Source organism: Hyperoodon ampullatus, assembly GCF_949752795.1.
Source record: "Hyperoodon ampullatus genome assembly, chromosome: 13".
Taxonomy (NCBI): domain Eukaryota; kingdom Metazoa; phylum Chordata; class Mammalia; order Artiodactyla; family Ziphiidae; genus Hyperoodon; species Hyperoodon ampullatus.
This window is the reverse complement of record NC_136926.1, coordinates 26,460,991-26,486,624: the sequence shown is the minus strand read 5'-3', so window position 1 is coordinate 26,486,624 and position 25,634 is coordinate 26,460,991. Positions and strand designations below refer to the sequence as shown.

General features: G+C 57.4%; 1 protein-coding gene across 2 annotated transcripts; it reads left to right on the top strand.

Moving 5' to 3' along the window:
* Positions 1–9,783: 9,783 nt before the first annotated feature.
* SLC2A11 (solute carrier family 2 member 11) lies at positions 9,784–25,072 on the top strand (the record flags this gene model as incomplete). Of its 2 annotated transcripts, none has more annotated exons than XM_079717548.1 (12): positions 9,784–9,825; positions 12,424–12,516; positions 14,745–14,905; positions 17,994–18,118; positions 19,764–19,893; positions 20,409–20,557; positions 23,191–23,378; positions 23,498–23,608; positions 24,045–24,146; positions 24,231–24,306; positions 24,526–24,653; positions 24,872–25,072. In XM_079717548.1, the coding sequence occupies 12 exons, from the start codon at positions 9,784–9,786 to the stop codon at positions 25,070–25,072; spliced, it is 1,506 nt and encodes a 501-aa protein (XP_079573674.1). The 2 variants fall into 2 exon arrangements, with proteins under 2 accessions (XP_079573674.1, XP_079573673.1); XM_079717547.1 differs by having other exon boundaries at positions 12,418–12,516.
* Positions 25,073–25,634: the final 562 nt, after the last annotated feature.

Here is a 25,634-nt window from a genome sequence, read left to right as displayed (position 1 = left end):
TGAACCTTCTCAGGAACGCGTGGCCCGACCGCCAAGCGCTCTTAACCTGCCTCCAAACCCCGCCTTCCTGTCTTCGGCCAATCCTCATCCGAGATGCAGCGCGCCCGGGCTAGAGGGAGGGGTGTTGGGACAGGTAACCAATAGGAGGAGGAAGCAGGAAGCCGGGGGCAGGATGGGGGCGTGGGCGGGTTGGGACTCGCGGCCAATGAGCAAGCCCCACGGTTGAGCACGTGGCGCTTGTTGTGGTGACTGCGGCTGCAGCGCGGGAGAATGTGTGGCCAATGAGGAACTGGGCGCTTCGCGGCAAACTAAGGGAGGACCAATAGCGAGGACCCACGAGCCACCCTGGGGGCGAGGCTAGGAGTGCTTGCTCGAGGAGGCCCCGCGAGACTGAAGGGGCGGGGCCACGCGGGGCCACGCGGGGGCGTGGGCGGGGCGGAACCCGGTGTTCGGCCGCACTGATATGTCCATCCACCTGGCTTGGCCGGCGACCCGGCCCGTCCTTCTTCCCTCCGGGAACAAGAGCAGCGAAGGAGGCGCTCAGCCGCGAGTCCAAATCCCCCTGCACGTCCAGGCCCTGCTGAAACTGCCGACTCCTTGGGAAGCCCCACGAGGGCCGCCGGAGGAGGGGCCAGGCTGGGGACTTGCAGCCCCGGTGACGAGGCAGGCTGGAGCAAGTGGACGGGCTGGAGAGGACCTTGTTATTTTGGTGGAAAAGGGAAACTCCATTTATTCATTCTAATGAACAAAGTCAATCATTTATTGAGCACCGACTATGTGCCAAGCACTGTTCTGGATGCTGAAGACACAAAGGCCAACAAAAGATGCTATCACTCCTGCCCTCCTGGTGTAGCCAAGGAGACAGGCCATCATGGTCTTGTGCTAAGATGAGACCTAGTGTTTGCAGGACAGCGCGCTAACGGAAATAACAGCCAAGTGGAGGCTGGAGGGTTGGGTAGTGTGCCCCAGGCCAGATGGGGTGATCTGGGAATCCTCTGTGAAGAGGTGATGTTTGATTGTCACTGCTGTGAGCACAGTAGACTGCCAGAGGAATCGGTGAGCAAGGGATGATGCAAGGGATGCAGGTGGCTTGGGCAGGGTGGAGCCTGGAGGGCCGGGAGGGGTGGGATGTGGGTTTGCCAGACTAGACAGAGCTGTGAGAGAGGAGTCAAGGGTGACTTCGAGGCCTGAGCTGCAGGGTGGATGGAAGGCGGTGGCCTTTACTGAGCTGGAGAATGCCTGGGAGAAAGGCAGGCAGATGGAGAGTCCTGTTCTGGCCTCACTGAGTTTGGGGCATCTGTATGACATCCGTGTGGAAAAACCCAAGTGTGATGTTGGGGGAGATGTCAGGCAGGTGGTCCAAGTGTGGGTAGCAGCCTTCAGTAGACCAATTTTTAGCCTTGGGCCTGCGTGAGATGCCCAAGGGGCGAGGCCAGACCTGGGCAGCTCGACCTTCATTAGTTAGAGAGAGAAGGCAGACAGCCAGGGAAGCAGGGAGACCAGGGAGGCTGCAGCAGAACCAGGAAAAGGCTGCAGGGACAAGGTAGTGAGAAGCCCTGGGAGACGTGGCCTGGGAAGCCACGCCAAGGTCCCTGGATAATGGCGGCCATGAGGGAGAGGAAGGTGCCCGGACCTTTACCAAATGGGAGCTCAACTTTGGACTCGAGTGTGGCAGGTGAGGGAAGCCCTGGGCTGGACCCTGAGTCCCCCAGAGAGACTGGAGTGGGGAGAACCATCTGAGATACCCTGTTATTTTGGTAGAAAAGAGAAACTCCATTTCAGGTGGATCCTAGGAGGGCTAAGAGGGGTCCCCTGGGGAGTGGCCCCTGGAGGCCCACTTGGGAGGGGCGGGGAGGGAGAGGCTGGGAGCGTGAAGGGGGTGTGCATTGGGTTCAGGAGTGAAGAGAGGTCAGTCTGATACAGCAGGGGTTGGACCAAGGGCTGAGAGGCTGGTGGGAGCAAGGTGATAACGCCCCCTCAGACAGCCTCCATTTTCCAGCAAAGCAAATCTAGGTCACATTCGAGGTGAGGCTGGCGGAGCAAATCCCACCCAGGTGGGATCCCACCCAGGTGGAGGTGCGGCTGCAGGGCTGGGATCCAGGGCCTCAGACATCAGGGCGGGCGCCTGCCAGGCTTGAAGGAGCCAGCGAGGGGGTCAGGTTTCCTGTCTGCACGGGGAAGGGGAGGCATTCCTGCCTCCGGGCCCCTCAGCAAGCAGGCACTGGCTGGCCCTCCGCTCAGGGTCAGGCTGGGACTAACAGAGGGGCCGTCATGTGATAGGGGTGTCTGTCTCTCCCCTTCGATGGGGCTGATAAGGCAGGAGCCGGGTTTGGGGCTGGAGAAGCACATTCCTGGGAGACGGAGCCCAGGGTGGGGGCAGGACATGCCAGGAGCAACGGCAGGGTTCTACTGCACATCTTCCCTTCTCAGGCCCAGGGTACCCTCAGGTGGGGACTGAGGCCCCTAGGAGGCAGAGCAGGGCCTGGGGCAGACTGTCACCACCAGTCCAGTCTTTCACGTCCAGTGTCAGGCCGAGGACAGGCCACTCGAGAGGCACCGGGCCCGCTGCTCCGACCCCTGGCACCTCCAGACAGTTAATTACAGAGAGAAGGTCTGGGTGAGCCAGGCAGGCGGGGTGCTGGATGCTAATGCCTGTGTAGCCATCTGTCTGTCCTGAGCAGCAGGGCAGCAGGCCGGCCCAAGGGGCCGCCTCCTCTCTCCTGGGCTGAGGACTATGGCAGGAGGCGGGCCTGTGGCAAGGTGGCGATGAGCCTGCTCTCCAAGCCACCTCGTTGGCCTCGGGACCCTGCCTGCTACAGAGCAAGGAGCCCAGGTCTGGGGACAGGTGCCCAGTTCTGGGGACACCGGAAGACCCCTGATTTCTCTGTCCAGGCTCTCCAGTGCCTACAGGCAGGACAGCACCTGCTGCATGCCCACCAAGCTGGCCTTCTTCCTCACAGGGCTCATACACCAGGAGAGACCCTCATGAGACCCCAGTGACAACCCCGAAACCTGGAGCCAACCCTGACTCCCACTCCCCGGCCCCACAGGGAACCCTCTAGTCCTTTCCCCACCTCTTATTCAGCATCTCTCTCCTGGGACGGCCCAGATCTGACTTATTCAGTCACTCATTTCCCTCCCTACCAGCCTAGATGTTCTGTTAAAAGGAGAGGGAGAGAGGGTGATAGAAATGCCCCCTACTCCAGGAAGCCCTCCCTGAAGGGACCAGAGCTCTCCAGGAAGCCCTCCCTGAAGGGACCAGAGCTCACTTACCTTCTGTTAGGGCCCCACACACTCAATTTTTAGATGTATTTTATTCCGAAGGCAGCAAGTGCCCGTGGTAACAGCTGGCAAGAAGCAGAAACAAGGTGAGTGCTGGAGGCTCTGTGTCTTCCTGTGGATAACATGTGGCACCCCTCGCGGGGCCTTTCCTCAGGGGCTGCGAGCTCAGTGCCCACCCCCTCCCAGCACATGGACCACGCCCCCAACTGCTGTGGGTGGGTCTCACCGCAGCTCCAGCCAGTGCCCCCAGGAGCAGCTGTGTCCCCGGTGGCCCTTCCTGTCTGGGTCATGGGATATTTTTAGCACTGAGTCCGGAACTCACTCGGCAGCAGCTGCTCGTGACCGGAGCATAAGAACAACAAGCCGTCCAGGTGGGCTGTGTCAGGCCTGCCCGGCAGAGGGGGCGACCTGGGCCTGGCGTTCTGAGCCTGGTAGCAACATAGACTTTCCAGGAATTTGAGGGTCTCTGGGTGGGCTGGGGAGGGAGGAGGCAGTCAGGATAGAGGAAGAGTAAGCATTAGCCAGGCCCGACAGGAGAGCAGCTTGTGCAAAGGTCTTGAGGTGGCATGGAGGGACAGAGGCAGGGAAGGAGCTGCATATGATGAGAGGCTGGCTGACAGGCCCTGTAGGTGGTGGTCTCTGTCCCAAGGGCAGTGAAGAGCCCCAGGTGAGGTTAGGATCAGATGGCGGCTCTTTGGAGAGAGCAGGGGTCAGAGGGGAAGATGGCTGCGGCCTGCAGTGGCGGGCACGTGACAGCGAGGGTGACAGGGTCAAGGAGGCGGAAGGCATAGACCTTAGTGAGTGCTTGGCGAGGGGGCTGAGACGTAGGGGAGGGCCAGGTTTGGGAGGGAGACCCCCTGTTGGTTTGGGACAGGCCGAGTTAGGGGTCCCGGGGGGACAGGACCACTCAGGGAAGCCCTCCCTGGCCTCCCCAGCCCTGCCCTCCCAGCTCCTTGCCTTCACCCTTCTCCAGCTATGGTTCAGAGACAAAAATCTCTCTGCCACCTCTGGGCTCCTGCCATGTCTCTGACAGGTGACTCTGCTCCCTGGATGCTCCCCTGCTGAGTAGCTGGGGTGTGGGCCTCCCCGCCTGGGCCCTGGTTTCTCTATCTCTGACCCTCAGTGGCTGGATGAGATGGTCCCTCCCCAGCCCCAGCTGCCAGGCCAGCCTGACCTTCAATGCCCGGCTGTCATGACCCTCATCAATTGCCCCTCATTCCACTCACTGCTATGGCCACTACCTGACCATCAAAGCCGCCTCCAGCCGAGCCCCAGAGCAGCTGGCGGCGCCCCCTCCCCCCCCGCCGCCCCCTCCACCTCAGCTATTTTCGAGCTCAGTGTGGCTGCGGGGCTGTGTTTTGGAAGAAAATTATCTGCTTGGCTGAATCAGCCAAATGGCAGGGCCGGGGATGTGAGTTCATGGATACACAGTGAAAAGACTGTGTGGTCCCACACGGGTCTGCTGCCCACCTGCACACCCGGGGATGCACATGGGATCCGGTCCATGTGGAACCTGAGGGCCACACTGTCCCACAGTCTTCCTACCCATAGCCTGCCTGCCAGATCATCAGGCAATTCCCATCTGTAGTCTGGCAAGGACCTGGGAGGCTGGACAGGGGCCACCACTCTGGGAGCCCTGCCCAGAAAGTGACTGAGTGCTCAGAGCAGGAGGATGGAGAAGCTCAGAAAGGCCCTGGGCTCCCCCATCCCCCACCTGGCTTATACCCCTGACACCCCTGCCAAGCAGCCCAGGCCCTGCTCACATACCGGGGAGGGTGAGCCCCAGGCCAGGTGCTCGCTCAGCCCCTGGGACAGGAACCCTGCGTCCTTGTACCCCTCCACCCCCCCCGCCCCCCCGCCCAGACACCACCACAAGCCCCGCCTCCACATTTCACTCAAGATGTTCTCCCAGCCTCGCACGCCCTTCACTTGTGTGAGGTATTAGGGCCTCTTTAAGAAAACAAATGCAAAGTTACAAATCCAAGATTAGGTACAAAAGTACCTCATTTGTTTAGAATGAGGATATGAACAAAACAAGCGACAAGTTCATAAAAGGTAACAAATAGCACTCAATATCAAAACCAGGAAAAATCCCCTCCCCGGTCAGAAGCTGTGCCTGTGTCAGGCGGGGGCTGGTGAAAGAAGCAGCGGGTGTTAACCAAACCCCTGGGGAAACTGAGGCTGGGGTGTGGGGACGGCATGGGGAAGGGGTGAGGGTGGGCCCAGGAAGGGGTGGGCTGCCTGTTCAGCTCCATCCCAAACCTGCACCAGGTGGCCCAGCCACAGGGGACTGGCCACTTTGGTGTCCTCCCCTCTTCCCCCACCATGGGCCCTGCTGGGAGGGGGCCTCCCCCACCAGGGAATGCAGGCGTCAGCACTTCAGACTCTGTCTAACCGCCATCCCCACCCCCCGCCTCCCACCCTTCCCCTCCAGATGTGGGCACAGCTGTATTTTTAGAACAGCCAACCCCGAGGACATTCTTTGCTTCTAATTAAGATGGCTTTAAATCTCCTATCCGCAATCAGCTCCACTGTTAAGTCCTCAAATATCAAAGGGTGGCCAGGAGGGGCTGCTCGGCTGGTTGTTGCTTGGGGTTTCTTCTTTCTTTCTTAGTTTTGAATCGTTAAGTTGGAAATGTGACCCAGAACTGGAGTGGATGCCAGCTCTGAGGAGGAGGGAGAAGCTGGATTTGGGGTTGAGCCTGCAGGGGCTGCCCCTAGGCCTTGCCCTCCACACTCAGTCAGGCTGCAGCCCCTTGTGTTTACCTACCCACAGGCAGGGTCTGTCTGGAGATCAAGAGAGGGCACGGTACCTGCCCTTAGGATGCTCAGTGCAGGCAGTCAACAGACACACCTGGGGCCTGAGGGTGCAGCGCCTGTGCAGGGGGCACGTCAGTCGTCATGATGTCCCCATTTTACAGGTGAGCAAATGGAGCCTGGAGAGAGGAGGTACATGTTGGGACTGCAGGTACCCCATTGGTATCAGCTGCAGCCAGGCCTGTGGCCGGCCTGCTGTGCTTGGTGATGGCTCACTGCCCACCCTGACAGCCTGGTGCCCAAGGTCAGGTGGCCTCTGAACTCCAGCCAGTGCCTCCTTGGGAGGCTCCTGGTGTAGAGTAGAGTTGCCAGTCCAAGTGGGAGGAACAGGGAAGGCTGCAAGGAGGAGGGGCCTTGAACCACTCCCCAGCCCTTCCTGGAAAACACAGCTGACAGATGAGGACGCTGAGGTCAGAGGGGAGGCAGTCGGGTCAAAGCAGGTCAGCCCACCCACCACCCACCTGGTGATGGATGTCCAGCTGATGGGCTGAAGGAGAGACCAGGGACCATGGGGGCCAGCCTGAGACCAGGCTCCAGGGGTTAGGCCACCATCCAGACTCCTGTCCCACCCCTCATGGAGCAGAGAGGGGAGGCACACAGCGAGGCAGAGGCAGGGTGGGCTGGGTGTCAGACCTCCGAGCTCCCGACCAAGGCCCTGCCCCCCGCCCCTCCCCGGCGGGGCGCGGTCTGGGTGCGCAGGACCAAGGAAGCGAAATCACCTGGGGCTCGTGGAACAGGGGACGCCCGGGCTCGGCCAGGACTCGGCGCCCAGGGGCCGTGGGGGCAGCTCCCCCCGGAGTTCCCCGCATCTGGCGGGGCCCTGGCTCAGGCCTCTTGGTTTCCCTGCCACCGCGGAGCCCCGAGAGGTCCGGCGACCCGCCGCGCCAACTCCCGAAGCGCGGGCTTTGTCGCCCCCTCGCGGCCGGAGCCGGTCTCGGCAGCGGGGACGGATCCCGGCAACTGGCGGGGGCGGCCCGGGAGGGCTAAATGCGGTCTGGAGGCCTAATCCGGGGGTCAGGGGAGTCCCCGGGCCCGGGTAACAGTGGAGGCACCTTCTGGAGCAGGCTCGGGTCGACGAGGCGGCCTCGCCGCTTCTGCGGGGGTAGGAGCAGCCGGGGGCTCGGTGGAGCGCAGACCCGGTGGAGCCCTCCAGCCAGCTTTGCGGTATCGATTACCTTCGGTGCGAGCCGCCGTGTTCCCTGCCTCCCGCTGAGTGCCGGGGGCGGATCCCCCTACTCCCCCCTCCCCGCCAGCTCTGGGCCTCAGTTTCCCCATCTGCAGAGTGACAGGCTCCGGAGTGTAGGAGGGAGCGTGGGTCGTGGCTCCCATGGCGGGGGAGGGGCGTCACCACCCACGTTGGCCTCCCTCCCGGAAGTCCTGAGCACTGGTGACTGAAAGCAGGCCACCCCTCCTCCCTTGCCCCTGTTGCAGCAAAAATAGACATGAGAATTTTCTGATAAACAAGGAAAATAAGGAAACAGTGAACAGGCTGGGGAAACAATATAAACAGGCCTGAAAGAGTTAAGTAATCTTGGTTATTCTTTAGCTATTACTACTAATAAACACTTGTAGCTAGACTTGTCCTTCACAAAGCTGATTACTCTCTGACTCCATACAAATTACCCTTTGCACCTGGCCTTTCTTCTCCCCCTACACTCCCTTGTAGCACTCTTCATTTCAGAAAGAAGGTCACCAGCCGATAACTTCAGGGACACCAGACCTGGTTGCTGAGCCGCCTGATACCAGCTTTGGCCATGAATTTGCAGAAGAAAAATGCAAGACCTTCACTACTTTTGATCCTTATCATATACCCCGGACTGCGAGCCCCACATATAAAATCTCCGATTCCCCAAGGAGGGGGGCACAGTTCTTGAGGCGCTAGCCTACTGTCTTCCCCTCTTGCCTGGCAAAAGGAATAAAGCTACTCTGTTCTATTTCCTCCAACCTCTGTCTCCTTATTTCTATTCGGCATCGGTGGACAGGGAGCCAAGATTTTGTAACACCCCCACCTCTGCCTTCTCACCAGGGAAACCAAGACTGGGTGGGAATTCACGCGGGAAGCTCCCCGGAGAAGGAGTCGGCACGCGTGGGGGTTGTCTTTCCACGCTCCCCTGACTCAGGCGTGGTTTGACGGCCCCATCCCGTAGGGTCTGCGCTGGACTTGGAGATCTGAAAGCCCAGCCCCGACTTCCAGCAGGGCTGCAGGGGTGCTGCGGACACAGACTCCACCTTGTGGAGTCTCAGGGACGTTGAGAGGATTAGCCATCAGCACTGGGCAGCCACAAACACTCACAACCTTGACTTTTACACACTCAAGGTTAAACTCCTGATTAATGTTTGCCGAAGAGAAACCTCAAGCTCCCTTGCTTAAGGATAATAGTTAGTGGCTGGGGAGCCCACGCATTGGGGGGCTGACTCCAGCGAGGTGTCCATGGTGGGGGGCGGCGGGGAGGGAGCGAAGACGGTATTATCGCAGCGGGGGATCATCTCATTAGATGCAGAGATGCAGAAAGGCATGCACTTAGCAACTGCTAATATTTTATTTATTGTATTGATATTTTTCCTTTAAAAATGCATGATGAGGGCTTCCCTAGTGGCGCAGTGGTTAAGAGTCCGTCTGCCGTTGCAGAGGACACGGGTTCGTGCCCCGGTCCGGGAAGATCCCACATGCCGCGGAGCGGCTGGGCCCGTGAGCCATGGCCGCTGAGCCTGTGCGTCCGGAGCCTGTGCTCCGCAACGGGAGGCCACAACAGTGAGAGGCCCGCATACCAAAAAAAAAAAAAAAAAAAATGCATGATGTTTTTTAGAAACTTTTAAAAGTTCAGGGCAGCAAAAATAAAACAGTATCCCTTCTGGTGTATGTCCTATCACAGTCTTTGCTCAGATGACTTCCTAGGGTAATTTTCAGGTCTATGTTTCTATGACCAAAAATAGCATCTTTGGCAACTGGTTTCGATTTGGCCTTAATCCAACTCCTGGGTTCATGAAGGACCTGAGAAGCCCTGAGAAATAAAAGATAAATCCTGCCCAGTGGACCCGGTGGTTCCTCATCTCACAAGGTCCACTGGGCCGGACTAATCTTGTCGCATAGGCCGAGCTGGCCTCTCACGGAATGGATCCCCGGGCTGCAACCCGAGACTGGGTCTCCCATCCGCGTTCCAAGTCACTGGCTCTGCCAGGACGGACGGATGAGAGCTCTCCAGACTGGTGGGTCTGCCTTTTGGCCCTCCTAATCCTGTCCCTCCTCCGGGGGGAAAGGGCGGGGACACCTGTACTGGAGGAGAGTGGGGATGTCTGTGAAGAATCAAGGGCTCGGCCCTCATAGTGCCTGGGGACAGGGGCCTCCCGGAGGCGGGCAGGGGCGCCAGGTTGGGGTGAGAGGAGGCCGGGCAGAGGGGCCGGAAGGGGCGGCGGCGGAGGTCCAAAGGAGAGCGCAGCAGTGACGGGCTGAGAGTCACTCCGGAGGAGGCAGCGGGGGAGGAGACGAGGGGACTAGGGGCCAGGGCCGGGATTTCGGGCGAGTCTGGAGCGCGCTGATCAGGCCAAGACATGCGGAGGCGGATGCAGGGGTTGGCCGTGGTGACTTCGGACCTGAGCCCCCTTCCGGTCTGCGGAGATGGGCCACAGGCTCGGCCGAGTAAGGAGTCAGTGGCTTTTCACCTTCAGAGCTGCAGAAAGGGAGGGATGGAGGATGAACACGAGCCGCCGTTACAGCCTCGGACTCAGGTGACCCGCTCAGCCCCCCACCCCCTTTACGCCCTGTGCGCCTGCGCACGTGTCTCGGCCGCGCGCTCTGGCTAAGGTAAGCTTTGAGCGAGCCTCCGCAAACGCCCACTACGCATGCGCTTCCCTCTTCCACGCCGATCCGCTTTTCGCAAACGTCTGAATTCCGAGACCTGCCGGCCCAGGCTACTCGGATGAGGGATTACGGACTGGCGTGCCCTCGGGAAGGCTCAACGAACGCGTCCAGTGTACAGAAGTATCTGATCCTTGTTTGCACAGTGGAGCTAGGTACTCGGCCCAGACGAACAAGAGCATGCGTTCACGCGCAGTGTTGGGCTGGGGCGCAATGTGCGGGACCTGCGCACCGGCCGCGTCCCAGGCTAGCATCCCTCTGGTCCTCGTGTGGGCCGGACACGCCCCCAGAATCAGCAGCCCCTGGGCACTGCAGTCCTGGCCGCCTCATCCCGTCCTGGGCCTGTTTCCCATCTTCACTTCTCTCCCCAACCTTCATCTCCACGCTGGTTCTAAACTCCGTCCTCCCGTCCTGCTGCACCGAGGGAGCGGGGCAGCGGGAAGAGCAAGCCTATACCGCTCACCACCCCGCCTCAGGGTTTCCCCCGCCAACCGGCGCTGATCTGCATGGCGCTTCCCCTCACCTCCTTCAAGTCTTTGTGCGGATGCCCCCTTCTCATGGCGTATTCCCTGACCACCTTTTCCAGACACCCCCTCTCACCTTCGCCTGCTTTCTGTCTACGTCGCACAGCTGACATACTATGTATTTTCCTTGTTTATTTGTTACTGCCTGTCTTCCCCCGCTGGAATGGTCACGGATTTCGTCTCTTTTGTTCACTACTATATCCCCAGCACCTAGAACAGTAGATTTATTGCCCACAGTAGGGAAGCAAGAAATCTTTATTCACTGACTTAATAATCACCACCATAGCTAATGTCTGAATGCTTTTCATGACCAGTCAGAGGACTAGGCAATCTCCATGCACGATCTCATGGAACGAAGTAATTTATGCTGTCTTGGAGACCTGCCAGCACCCCTGCCACATGGGCTCCGTTCTCATCAGGCGGTGCGTGACTTGCTGCTTCCTGCAGATCTGCTCTCTTAGTGGAACTCTCACCTCCGGGCAGCCCAGCAGGGTGCTTCCAGTGACTCCAGTGAGAGGGGACTCCTGGGTTCTCAGCTGGCTTCCCCCTATGGCTTCAGGCTTGGGAGGAAGTTACTTAGACCTTGTAGGAACTTGCGGGCAGCCAGGGTGCCTGTCATAGACCTGCCTGCAGACCTGTGGCAAGATCTTTGGCAGGATCCTGCCCTCAGAGCCTCATCCTCTACCTCCCCACCCCCAGGCCAGGTTCTCACAATACGGTGAAAGCAGGTCTGTTATTCCCCCCACCTCCCCCGCGTATGTGCCTCCCAGCTCAGTTCCTGGCTGGGACAGGCACTTGGTATTTCACTGATGAATGAGTAAGTAGTCTTCAGGTTCTGGAAATTCTTCAGAAAGCTCTTAGCCAAACATCCTTCTGACTTGAAGCTTGTATTTAAGTATTAAAAAAATAATAAATATGACACAGTGCTTTATACTTGAGGGACAATCTGCCCGAGCAAGAAAGGTAGTATAGAGTTACTAGGAAAAGATCAACAATTTGATTTTTGTATAGTTAACCACTTTGTGAATGTCTCAGAAAATATCTGAGGGAAGCAGTTCACTGCTATTTGGGAGAGTGGAGAACTGTTAGCGTACACTGGATTTTCAAAAAATTTAACGAGCATGTTATTTTGTAATTAAAAATTATAAGAGAAAAAATATAAATAAGACTGTGAATCCCCCGAAAAAGATACCAATCTAATAATGGGGCATCAGGGCGCTGAGCTGGGTGCCTTGGGGAGTTCTCCCTCCATCTCTAAGGGTGCTGCATGAGGATGAAAAGCTGCCCTTTGTTGTACCAGGTGTGTGTAGTGCACATGCGCATTGGCTGTCCCGCAGCCTGAAGGTAGCCATTATCATCACCAGGGCCAGCGAGGAAGCCACTCAGAGAAGATGAGGGAGGAAGGGCAGAGCTGGCACTGGGACCCAGGCTGCTCTGCTGCTCCATGTGCCCCCCAGGCCCCCACACATGTAGGTCCGTGTGGCCCCTCCTCTTAGCCTCCTGGCAGAACAGGCTGGGAGGGAAGAGAGGGAGGCCCAGCCACTCTGTTGAGAGAGTTTCACTGGGGCGAGTCACTGTAGCTCAGGGACTCCTGTCCTGCCAGAGGCAGAGCTTCACGCCTGTGGGGCCCCAGCTCAAGGCATTGTCCCCTGAGCCACAGCAGGCATGCCCAGGGGCAGCCCTGCAAGGAGGGCCCGGAATGGCTGTCCATCTCAGGAAAATGCTGTCAGGGGTGAAGGGGCAGAGAGATCCTGGACTCAGAGCAGAAGGCTAGGGGTGCCTCTGCTACCTGCCAGCCATATGACCTAGGCAACTCCTCTTTGCCTCAGTTTCTTCATCTGCAAAGTGGAGCCATCATTGCCTGGTTCAGATAGATTGCAGTGCTGGGATTGGTGGAGGCTGTAATCAGGCACTCTGTGTCCTCTCCTCTCTCCTCAGTTCCAGGGCAGGGTCCTGCTCCTGACCATCTGTGCGGCTGGCATTGGTGGGACTTTTCAATTTGGCTACAACCTCTCCATCATCAATGCCCCGACTTTGGTATGTACCCCACATGCGCACCGTCACCATCCCAGTGGGTGCTGGGCCAGGGCCAGCAGCTGCCTGCAGCAGATCTTCAGGCCAGCATCCACTTGGTGGCGCTTTCTGCCACATGTCCACCTCCACTGCGATGTTCCACAGGCCCTGCTAGTTCAAACCCAGCTCTGCATCCTCCCCTGAAACTCGCAAGTTCTCCTGAGTCCCTGATGTCAGTAGATGACTCCACCATCCACCCAGTGACTGGGGTCCGCCCTGACTCTTCCCTCCCTCTTGGACACCAAGTCCTTCCTAACTGCCTCTGGCTTCCAGCCATTTCTCCTCGGGTCTCTTCCACAATCCCAGTTCAGACCCCGTCTTTCCTGCCTGTATCACTGGCCTACCTGCCTTTGACCTCCCCCTTCTAGATCCTCTCAAGTTTGATCAAACCACTCCCCTGCCCAGAAACATTCTGTGGCTCCCCAGTGCCTACAGGAATAAGGACAGACTCATCCACCTGAAGTCCAAGGCCTCCTGGGATCAGAACCTGTCCACCTGTCTCCCACCTTCGTTCCCCCAACTCCGCTACCAAAGCAGGTTAAATGCAGTTCCCCAAATGCACCCAGCCCTTCCTTGAAGACTCCTTCTGATGGGAAGCCCTCTCTGCCCCGCCTGCAAGAAGCCCTTCAAGAGCCACCCAAATGCCATCACCTCCCTGAAGCCTTCCTTTAGCAGCCCCCCAGCTGGAGTCACCCTCCCTCCCCAGCCCTTGGTCTCAGCCTCCTGCTGGTCTCCTCTCAGTGTCCAAGTCATCTTTGAGTCCCCAGCATCTGACTCTGTCCTGGCCTGTGCCGATGTTCCGTAAATGCTTGTGGAAAGGATGAATCTCTCAGCCCCATTGATAGAAGCCACCTCTATCCCACCTAAGTGAGAAGGGCAAGTGTCCTGTCACATAGCTGTGAAGGAGGTGAGGCTGCAGGAAACAGGTCCCAGGATGGAACTGGGGCTCCCGTATCCGTGCGGGGCATCATCCTCCACCCAGTGCAAGAGAGCAGCTGTCACCAGACTCACTTCCTGTCCTGGACTGGGAACCCCCAAACAGAACTCCTCCCTGTTAGTTCCAACAGAAAGGCTGGGGAAGAGTTTGATTGGCTGGTTTGGATCACATGCCCACTAGACCAATCATGTGGTCAGGAGGGTGGAGCACTTTGATTGGCCAGGCCTGGGTCAGGTGACCAACTGTGTGGGGAGCTGTAATTGTCAAGGGGAAAGAATTTCCCTCAAAGCATGTTGGTGCTTAGAAGTTGGGGATGGGAGTACATTCTGGGCAGAAACAACTATAGCTGCCCAGTCCCTTAAAAGAGGATGAAATGAAGGGTTTAGAAAGGGGGGTCTGAGCTCCATTTGCTTTTTTATTTGTTTATTTAACAAGCATGCGAGTGTCCACTTCAGTGCAAACTTGCAGGCTGGAGAGGGATCTGCCCAGAGCAGGACACTCTCAGGCCTTGCTTCCCATGTGCCATCACTGGCTCCTGCAAATGAGACTTCCTTGGCTTCTGAGGCTTCCCCTACCCCCTTGAATGGTCACCCTTGAGGATTTCAAGCCCAGGTCAGGGGAAGCTGGCCCTGGTCCCAGCTCCCCTGGACAGGTCCTTCCCGCAGAGGGACCAGGCGGGCACCAGGCTAACAGCCATTACCCTGAGCTGGCCTGCTCACCTACACCCCCTGGTCATCCTCATGTCCTCCCTCACGTCCTGTTGGGAGGCCTAAGACCAGCCAGACACTGACATTCATCTCTGACCAAGAGGAGAGTATCTGGGTCTTTTGGTCAGGCATTGCAGCAATCCTGAGGTGCCCCCAGTGAAGGAGCCCTGGGGACAAACACCCCTCCCGCCTCCTCTGTTGCTCTGCTGATGCTCACTGATGGCCAAGTCCATCAGAAAGCTGGTCATCAGGGGAGCCTGCTGATGTGGCCCATGCAGGTGGCTTCCCAGGCCAAAAGTGGGGGAGGGGGGGCGTTAGTGGACTCAGAGGGGCACATGGAGACTGGCCAGCTCTGAGCTCCAGGAGACACTGTGTTTGAAAGAGACAGCACAGTGCCCTGCAGTTGGGTGAGTTCGGTCCTGCCCCGAAGGGAGTAGGATTGCTGGGGAGACTTGCCTGCTCTGCAGAGGCAGGGCCTATGGGGAGAAGGCCTGTTGTGGGGAGGGAGCCCCCGCCCCAGGGGGGCTGACTGGCATCTCTGTCCACAGCACATTCAGGAATTCACCAATGAGACGTGGCGGATGCGAACTGGCCGGCCGCTGCCCGACCATCTGGTTTTGCTCGTGTGGTCCCTCATCGTGTCTCTGTACCCCGTGGGGGGCCTTCTGGGAGTGCTGCTTGCTGGCCCCTTGGCCATCACACTGGGGAGGTAAGTGCTTCCCGTGGGCCCCCAAATGCCCTTCAATGAGGGGCACCCCGGGTGCGGGCAGGATGCCCGGCAGGCCCAGGCCTGCGTCAACTCCTCACCGGCCTCCTGCTCTGCCTGCAGTTTCACCAGGTGACTCACATTTCCCAGCAGATGTGGCAGAGGGAAGAGTCCCATGCTGGGAGGGAGGGAGGACCCATGGCTGCCAATACAACACACGTTGACTGACTGTGAACAGGTGTTTTCTCCCCAGTGCCCCACTTTGTATCCAACTGATACAGATCTTGGGTCGCAAACAAGAGAGACAGACTCTGACAGACTGAATGGAAAACTGTGATAATGCAAAGGATACTGCGGCAGCTCATAGGACAAAAGGAAGTGGTCAAAAGCCAGGCCTGGGGAGGGCAGGATGCAAGGCCACCCTAGCCTGGACTTTCCTCCTGGGAGATGCCTTCAGCGCATCAGCTCCAGCCTTGTTCCACCTCCAGCATCTTCACTCGCTCTCAGAATCAAGGGAGACGGGTTGTTCCTGGCCCACCTTGGGTTGCATGCCTACACCCGTGAGACAGCAGGAGAGAAGCAAGGCTGGGCAGAAAAACAAGCGGCTCTCATGGTACCCCCCATGGCTGGCCACCCAGCATGTGTCAGCACCTTTCACCCATATATTCAGCTCCCCATGTACCCCTCCTCACGTTAGTTGGTTCGGTCCTTCCTGAGACCACCCAGGGCACTGCCTCGTCACAGCCACCAGGGACGACACAACGGAGGTGTCCTCCCTGAGTGCAGAGTTTCCACGTGACGACCAATCTGCCAGCCCTGCCGTTAACGTGTTGATATTCTGCAATCTACACACTTAATGGTAAACTTAACTGCCCTCAAGACACCTCATGGGAAGAAGAAAGAAGAAAGTGTAGGGAAAATTAATCAAAGAAAAGGAAACTAGTGGATGAATTTAGTTTAAAGCGTATGATCCAGAACCTGGAAACATAGGTAGAGGGTCTGCTCCTGGGTTTTGGAGCTGGTCACTCCAAAACCTGCCTCGGGAACGTCCATCCTCAGGTTTTCTGCTCCTGTCTTGTGTCAGCACTTCTACCGGCCTAAGGCTGTTTGCCCATCGGGGTGACCCCAATCTTCATGCTTGAGTGGGCATGGCAGTCCTGATGGTGTGGGTCCTTCAGCAGGTTATTACCCTCTGAGGTCATCTACTTCTGAATGACAGGGTTCCTAATGCGATACTGAGTTCCGTGGGCACCCATCCTGCTTTCACTGATGTAACCTCCTTTGTTGGAAGCAAAATTGCACAGATAACATGTTTGTGTATTTAGCAGGAGTATCAACAGCAAGTAACAGAAAACCAGGACTCAGCTGGCTAAAACAATAGCCAAACACCCCATTCTGGTGTTTATTCTCCACTAGGGCCTAGTGACCAGCCAGGAGTTATTTCTGATTAAGGGGGTAGTAATTCACTGAAGTAGTGGTTTTACTCCAAAATCCTAGGTCTTGCACTGGGATTCTCCTTGGAGGCACTTTGAGCACCACAATCTCCCAGGTCTAGAGGGTCGAGGGGCGGAGCATCTGGCAGCTGGTTTGGACCCACTAGGGCATACTCCACTCACAGCTTCCAGGTTTGCAAATCATCCAGTGTAGGTATCAGATCACGACACTCACTGTGGGACAGGCTGCCTCCAAAGTAGAAAGAAGCCATCTGAGATTTGTCCATCCTTCTTAGAGGAAGGGCAGCGAGCCATCCTGCACTTTGGAGGAAATGTGCCCTCGGACGTCAGGAGCTCCACTGGTGTGGCGGCTCCCGCTCTGTCATGCTTGTATGTTACCATGACGTCGGGTGCACTTGCCGCTTCCTCTTCCCCAGGTCCTTTCAGCATAAAGTCATCAAAGCAGCGGGCCAGCAAGATGCCTGAGGCAGGCAGCTCCCCATGGAGCAGGTGTGGCCCAGAGCTGGAGAGCTGCCATGTCCCTAAGGAGGTCGGAAAGGTGCAGTACTCTCCCTGCCGGGCGGAAGTAAATGTTTCTGCTGTCGTCTGTGTATTGAAATGCAGCAAAATGCATTCGCCAGATAAATAGCTACAATGGATGTACTGTGTTTTTTTGTTTGTTTTTGTCTGCACCGCGCGGCATTGGCATGCAGAACTTCCCCAACCAGGGATTGAACCTGTGCCCCCTGCATTGGAAGCGTGGAGTCTTAACCACTGGACCACCAGGAAAGTCCTGGAAGTACTGTATTAATTTATACCAGTGAGGAAGCCGTATGTGGCTTATAAGTCACAACTGGAGTTACCACAGGATCAAGTTATAATCCACTGTCACTCTCCATTCTCCAGGCCAGGGGATCTGAGCTTTGGCCCATCTTTCACCCCTGTGCTGTTGGTTTGGAGCAGGCCAGCGGCTTCCTGTGGCTCATTTCCTTGTCAGTACATGAGCCATATGACCTCCTGTGGCCTCTCTTGGGTGACCTGCATGACGGCGCCTCTGAGCGCGGTGTCAGGAGCGCAGAGCTGACGCCTCATTGTGTGGAGCTGCTGACATGCCCAGTGCCCCTTCCTGTTTTGCTGTCTGTCCCGTTGAACCAGCCTGGCAGAGACCACCCAGCCATCCTGAAGTTTCTGAACAGTGACTCTGCAATGCACGGAGGAAACGGGAAGGGACTTGTCTTCCCAGGTGTCCCTTCCCTCACTCCGGAAGTCCCTGTTCTTCCTCCCCAGGGTTTCCTTGAGTCTGAGAAATCAGATATTAGGCCCTTTGCTTTACAGAGGAGTGTGAGGAGAGCAATACTCAATCGGTAGGGATAAAGCCATATGAGTTCTGTCACTTCAAGCCATGGTGGAGGCAGAAAGGAGAGTAATTTGGGGCATATTGGAGGAGGGGAGTGGGAGTAGGCCCCTGGGGGCATCCCACAAGTGACCCCAGCTACAGTGGCCAGCGTCATTTCTGTTCGTGTAGCTTACACTCCTGACTCAGTCCCCTCATGCACACACAGGTCTGATCAGGGCTGGCTGCAGCTTCAGAGAAGGGTCCCCAGGGGTGGTCCTCAGGACTGAACCCACCTCTCTCGCCTGTGTTTGGCTTCCCCAAGGAAGAAGTCCATGCTGGTGAATAACATCTTCGTGGTGGCTGCAGCGACCCTGTTTGGCTTCAGCCGCAGAGCAGGCTCCTTTGAGATGATCATGCTGGGGCGGCTGCTCGTGGGCGTCAGCGCAGGTACAGTGTGTGTGTGGGGGGACCCCCTCCTGCCTCTGTTCCTACTCTTTCCTGTATCCTCTTTATTCCCTTCATTCATTGATTTGTTTTCCATTCATGCCCACCATTTTTTTTTGCAGAATGATTAGATATGATTTATCTTAAAAGGGTCATATAACTAGGTACTTAAAGTGGATCTAGAAAAATGGAAAAGTTGTAAGGGATGGGAGGGCAAACATCCCCAAACTTAAACCAACAGAAGTCCTCTAAGCTGGGAGCTTCCTGGCAGTCAAGATGAAAAGGCATCTAGGACGAGCTCTCTGATCTTCCCTACAGAAGCAGAGTAGCCTCTTAGGGACCCCTCAGGCTCTGGGGCTTGTCATGGGAGGGAGCAGAATTTTAAGCGTGTCCACCTGGGCTTTTAGGGGTGCCCATCAACAATCCCCCTTGACTCCTACTGTTTATACAGCCAGGTGCTGATGTCTTTATTAGTTAGTTATCTATTCCTGTGAAACAAAGTACTCCACAATTTACTGGCTTAACACCAGCAACATTTATTAACTCATGGTTTCTCTGGGTTAGGAACCAGGAGTGTCTTAGCTGGGTGGTCCTGGCTTGGGGCCTCTCAGGAGGCTGTGATCAAGTTGTCAGGCAGGGCTGCAGTCACCTGAGGTTTAGCTGGGGCTGGAGGACGTGCTTCTGAGATGGCGCCCTCGTGTGCTGTTTGCAGGAGCCCCGGGCTCCTCAGCTTATGGGTCTCCCCATAGGGCTGCTTGAGTGTTCTCACAGCAGTGCGGCTGGTTTTCTCCAGAGGAAGTGATGGGAGAGAGGGAGCCCACGTGTGTGCGCAAGGACGCAGTCCCAGTGCATTTTATGGCCTAATCTCAGAAGTCATACACCATCAGTTTTGCCACAGTCTACTTATTAGAAGTGAGTCACTCAGAACAGCCCACATTTCAGGGAAGAGGGACCAGGTCAAACTTTGTGCCCTGAGTACATGGCACAGAAGGAATCCCTCCCTAATTGTCTGCAGGAAGAGTGGGTGTACCTCTGTGGGAGAGCTTCTGGCAATCAGTGCACCCACCTTCCTCCCAGCTTCCCCCACCCAGTGCTCAGAGAGAGGCAGGACCTTGTTGAGGGCTGTTTCCTGATCCCACGTCAGGGAGGGGATGGAGCAGCCCTCCCTGACGTGTTCCCAGGTGGATGGTGCCCCAGTACTGCGGCCTCCTAGCTTTTGCCGGCTGTCACCCTCTGGGGTGGGCAGTGGGGGCGCCATCCAGTTCCATTTTCCCACTGGCTGCCTGGGTGCGAGGTGCGTCCCCAGGGAAGCCAAGATGGGGGAGAACATGCAGTGGTAGTTGATATAAGAGGTGAGAGCCGGGGCCGCTGGTGGGCATCTGCTCCCTCTGAGCCCCTCACACTCCTCCCGGTGATAGGGCTTCTCTCTCAGAAGTCCTGGGAGCTGACTGGAGTCCTGCTGGCCCTACATCAGGTGGGGAGGAACCCCTCAGAGCGCTTGGGCTGAGGGAGCAGCACTCAGTGCCTGTAGATGTTGGGCTGGTGGTGCCAAGGCTGCGGTGGGGGCGGGCGGGGGTGGGGGGGAGAGGCGGGCCCAAGCGTTGCGGGAGTCCAGCCTGTGGCTGACAGCTGCTGTGCTCCTGTCCAGGTGTGAGCATGAACGTCCAGCCCATGTACCTGGGGGAGAGCGCCCCCACGGAGCTCCGAGGGGCTGTGGCCATGACCTCAGCCATCTTCACCGCCCTGGGGATCGTGATGGGTCAGGTGGTTGGACTCAGGTAAGTGCCACCCCCCACCCCACGTGCACTGAGAGGTTAGAGGGATGCCAGGGAAAGCCCTTCTTCACCTAAATTTCTCCCCTACCCCCCCAAGTGGATTAAGGCGTTGCTTCCTTGTATGAAGGCGTTGAAACCCTGTCCACATGCATCTGGCCAGTGTGGTGTCAGTCAGCCACACTTGGTGTGAGTCACCCTCTTCTCGCGTCTCTGGATCAGGGAGCAAAGAGGAGAAGGTGCAAGTTTGGGCTTTTAAAGGGAGCGTGTCCTGTTCATCCCAGAAAAGGGAGGTGAGGGCAGAGCCCTGTGCCCTGGGAAGAGCCCTGGGGAGAGGAGTTGCCAGGGATGAGGTGGGGCTATGACCCTGTCCTATCGTGGTTCCCTACCTGGGTGTCCAGACCCAGAGCTGGTTGGGAAGAGGCACAGGGTAATGCAGACCCTCTGCCCTCAGGGGGGCCGGTAGGGGACAGAGCTCTGACAATGAGGCATCTGGCCCAGCCTCTCCTCTGTCTCCCCAGGGAGCTCCTGGGTGGCCCGCAGGCCTGGCCCCTTCTGCTGGCCAGCTGCCTGGTGCCTGGGGTGCTCCAGCTGGCCTCCCTGCCCCTGCTCCCCGAGAGCCCACGCTACCTCCTCATTGACTGTGGAGACTCCGAGGCCTGTCTGGCAGGTGAGTCCCTGACCTCGGGCCTCCAGACCACCCTTGACCATGGGGTACATCTGGCCAGAGCACGTGGGTCCTCATTTCCTGGGTCGCATTTATTCAGGAAAAGCTATCCCTCTCTTTGTGCCTCAATTTCATGATCCATCCATCCCTTCAGAGCTCTTTATCAAGGGGCTGTCCTAAGCGCCAAGGCAGTGGGATGGAACAGACCCAGCACCTGCCATCTGGGAACCCCCAGGGTGGTGCAGAGAAGGAGCACCACCTGCCCCCTGCCTGACATGCAAGATGAAGAAACACTGAGGAAGACCTCAAGGGCCCAATGCCAGCTGGGCTGATGGTCTTCCCTGTTAGCTATGGCCACAATAATGATGCCAAAGGAACAATCCCAAAATCTCTGGCTTAAAGCACACAATCCTTTACTGCATCTTCTATCATTTACTTGCTGGGCTGTTTGCATGACCCTGCTGATCTCAGTTGGGCTGGCTCATGGTGTTGGGGTCAGCTGGGGCTGGCCAGTTGAGGCTGGTCTGGGCTGGAGCAGTTCAGCTCTGCTGCACACGCTGCTCCTCGCACTCTTGGTACTGACAGACTAGCCCAGAAGGCAGATCCACTGCACAAGCACTTTCCAAACCTTTGGTTCCTTCCTGCCCACTAACCTCCCATTAGCCAAGGAGAGTCATGTCACTGAACCCAAAGTCCAGAGATGGGAAAATCCATGGCATCTCCACTCATGTGGCAAGGGGCGAAGACCAGGGCCCACTAATGTATTCTTCCCAGCTTGCCATGGTGGCCACAATTATTATTCATGTCCCTCCCCTGAGCAGGAACATGCTCAGTGCTATCCGGAAACACTCCCCACCCCCACCAAGTCTCACCCAATCATGGCATCAGGCTTGAAGTCCAGGATCTTAAGATCATGTCAAGTCTATATATGCCTTTTCTTGAGCCAAAGACCTAGGAAATAAACAGAAGTCTTCTGCCTCGCACGCACTCAGCAGACACTGGTGAAAAAATGTTTTTCAAAAAAGAGGCGGCAAGGAGGCAGAAAGCAGTTGCCTGATCCATAGCAATGCTGAGTGCCCCTGGGAAAACCCTGCCATGTTCCCCTGCCCTGGGATGGAGAGTGCTCCTGCATGAAGCCCTGGCTCTGCCCCCAGGGAGGGGCTCCCCAGGCCACTGAGAAGTCCTTCCTTTTCTATCACCTTCCTTGACACCTGAAGAGGGCCCTGGAAAATGTACCTATAGAAAACTGGGGCACAGAAGTCTTTACATTTCAAACTGTCTTGGTGTCTTTTCATCCAGGCTGGCAGAGCTTCTGTCAATACAACTTTCTCCAAAAATGATGTGAATTTTCTGTGCATTTGATTTATGTGCCAGAAAGCCACACCCACAATTCTTTTCGAGACATGCTTCTCTCTTGCAACTTAATTACTGGAATTTAGGGCATGTCGAGCTGCGGTGGACCAATACCCTTAAGCCTCTGTAATGCCCGTTTTTCCAGCCAGGAGGGTCTATGAGGCACTGCAGTAAGCCATACCCTTGATTTGATCTTTACCCTCAGGCCAGGGCTCGCTGGCCTTGCTCTGGATTTAGTCTTTGCTCTCAGGCTGTGATTTAACCTAGGACTCTGCTAGATGGAGAAGCTAGAGATGAGAAACAGATTTCTTTTTCTTTTTTATTTAACTAACCTAGCAAGCTCTGGAATAAGTTAAATTTGATTAAATTGTGTTCCCTCTGAAGGTCTTTTTGAGCTCATTTACCTTACAATCAGCTCAGAATACTCAGGTAAAGGCAGCTAGTTCATGCTTTCGACACTTGGAGATCTCTTTGCCCAAGTCCAGAAGTTCATTAGACCTGTTTTGTTTCTTGCACGTTACACGGGCTTTCATTCTTCCAGCCTCCTCACCGTCCTCTGCCTGGTTAGGAACCAACACTGTATGTCATAGGCCCTAGTTATGGCGTCTCCTACTCCGGCACCAGGGTCCGTTTTTTTTCTTGTTGCCTAACAGTCGCACCTCCGCAGGAGACCAAGGAAGCAATTACTTAGCCCAAGCCTCTTAGTTCTCTGGGGTTGGCTGATGAAGGTTAGGTCTGGCTGGAGGCTCTGTCACTGGTGTGGGTCAGCTGGGCACTGGCTGATCTAGGACGGTCCCAGCTGGGCCATCTCTGCTTTTTCCTGGGACCAGTGGGCCAGCCCCACTGCAAGTTTTTATGATGATGACAGAAGACCAAATAGAAACCAGCAGGTCTCTTGAGGCTGGATTGGAACACGCGGCACGCCCTCCTACAGCCTAATTCTACGGGCCAGAGAGAGTCGCAGGGGGAGCCCAGCACCAAGGGGCAGATGTATACACGCCTCCTTAGTGGGAGCAATTGCCAAATCCCATGGCCCAGGGACGGGTGGAGAACTGAGACGGCAGTGGAGATCTGCCACAATTGTCGTGTCCTGTGTGATGCAACCGCAGAACCCCGAGTTTCTAAAGCCCTTTCTGCTCCGTGGTGCTGTGAACTGATCATCCCCATCAGACCAAGGGGACCCTGGGAAGGCAAAAGGAGGTAGGCGTGGGCAGCTCACTGTGGGGGCCACAGAGGGCCTGGGGGAGGGAGCTCAGCGTCCTCTGCCCTGCCCCCTCCCCCAGCGCTGCAGCGGCTGCGGGGCCCCGCGGACCTGGCCGGGGAGCTGGCCGAGTTGGAGCGGGAGCGCGCCGCCTGCCAGGGCCGGCGCGCGCGGCGCCCGTGGGAGCTGTTCCGGGACCGTGCGCTGCGGAGGCAGGTGGCGAGCCTGGTGGTGCCGGGCGGGGCCATGGAGCTGTGCGGGAACGACGCGGTGAGCAGTCCGGGCCAGGCCGGTGTTGGGGGGAGAGGGGAGGGGGAAGGGGGTGGAGCGGGGTCCGGGAGAGAGCCGGTGCGCCTCGGCCTCTCGCCCCTCCCCCCTCCCCCCGGCAGGTGTACGCCTACGCGTCGGCAGTGTTCAGCCAGGCGCGGATTCCCCCGGAGAAGGTCCAGTACGTCACCATCGGGACCGGGGGCTGCGAGCTGCTGGCTGCGCTGCTCAGCGTGAGTCTGCCTCCGGGATGACACCCCATCCCCCAGCCCTGCGACGGACCCTTCGGGATGCTGGCCCTCGGGGTGCTCACCTTCGGGGTGCTGATCCTCGGGGTGCTGGCCCTCCGGGGACCGCAGGCCTCGGCGCTAAGCCACTTCCACTTCAGGTCGCTATGTTAAAATACGGCGAGTTAGCAAGCACTTATCGAGCACCTAGTTTGCCGGGCACTCCCACCACCATTTTGAGATGGGGAAACTGAATGAGGTTGAATGACTGAGGTCCTCTGAGAAGTTAATAATGTCTTAATCCACTGAAGCGGTAAATTGCTCTCGCGCCCGCCTCCCCAGCTTCCTCATGAGGCCCCTCCCCACTGCTGGCCCGCAAACCGAGGGGACCGCGACCGTGGCCCACACCAGTGAATCAGTGAGGGCTCCTTTTCCTTTGCAGTGTGTGGTGATCGAGAGGGTGGGCCGACGGATGCTGCTGATGGGGGGGTACGGCCTGATGACCTGCTGGGGGAGCGTCTTCACAGCGGCCCTGTGCCTGCAGGTAGCTGGGCGTGGATGAGGGCCGGGAGGCTGGGCCCCGCCTGACCTCACCTCACCACCCCCCACCCCCGCCCCTCTGTCGCAGAGCTCCCTCCCATGGATGCCCTACCTGGCCATGTCCTGCGTCTTTGCCTTCATCCTCAGCTTTGGCATTGGCCCTGGTGAGTGGGAAGAGCTCCTGCCTTTGGGCCTGGCTGAAGGAGCACGGATGTCTGGGTGAAGGATGCTTGGGTGTGCCCTCCCCCCACTGTACAGGCTTCTGGGAGGGAATGGCTGGAGGAGCTCTGGAAGGGCCCCACTTTCTTGTCCGGGGCAAGGTGGGGGGAAGACCGGCCAGGGAGCCCTGGCTGGCAGCCTCCTGTCCCCACTCCTCCTTCCAGCCGGAGTGACCGGGATCCTGGCCACAGAGCTGTTTGACCAGATGGCCCGGCCTGCTGCCTACATGGTCTGCGGGGCGCTCATGTGGACCATGCTCTTCCTAGTCGGGCTGGGGTTCCCCTTCATCATGGTAGGCCTGCCTGCCCCTCCCTCCCGGGGGCCCTGCCATAGGTTTTGTCCTTGTCAGCATGAGAACCCCAGGGGAGGCTCCATCCAGAAGGTGTGAGACTGAAGGGGATGGGGCTTATCTGAGCCAAGAGGGTCAAGTCCCTCATCAGGACCTGTGGTGGGGCCTTCCATGTGGGGGCTGAATGGGCCACACCAGATCTTGGGTCTCTTAACCCACAGGAGGGCTTGTCCCATTTCCTCTATGTGCCTTTCCTCTGTGTCTGTGTCTGTGGGGCCGTCTACACTGGCTTCTTCCTCCCTGAGACCAGAGGCAAGAGCTTCGTGGACATCTCAGAGGAATTGCACAGACTCAACTTCCCTGGGGTGGAGCCAGGGCCCCGCGTGGACGGGCCGGAGGTCATCCGGTCCACAGAACTCTAGCTCAGCAGGTTTGGCTGGGGCCCAGCTGGCCGCTGCTCTTCCCTCAGGCCCTCTCCATTCACCAGCCCTGCATCCCCTTGTTTAATGGGTGTTTGTTGAGCACCTACTGTGTGCAGGCCTGGTGTTTAGCCATCAGTGGTGAGCTGGAGAGGTGGGGTCTGGGACCTCTCGGTGCTCCCTGTCTGGAGGCAGTTAACAGGAAACCAATAAAAACACAATTACAAACTTGGGTGGACTTCCCTGGCAGTCCAGTGGTTAAGACTTCGCCTTCCAATGCAGGGGGTGCGTGTTCGATCCCTGGATGGGGAGATAAGATCCCACATGCCTTGCAGCCAAAAAACCGAAACATAAAACAGAAGCAATATTGTAACAAATTTTTAAAGTTTTATTTATTTATTTATTTATTTATTTATTTTTGGCTGCATTGGGTCTTCATTGTGGCGAGCGGGCTAGCGGTTCTAGCCGCGGCGAGCGAGGGCTACTGTTCGTTGCGGTGTGTGGGCTTCTCATTGCGTTGGCTTCTCCTTGCGGAGCGCGGGCTGTAGGCGTGCGGGCTTCAGTG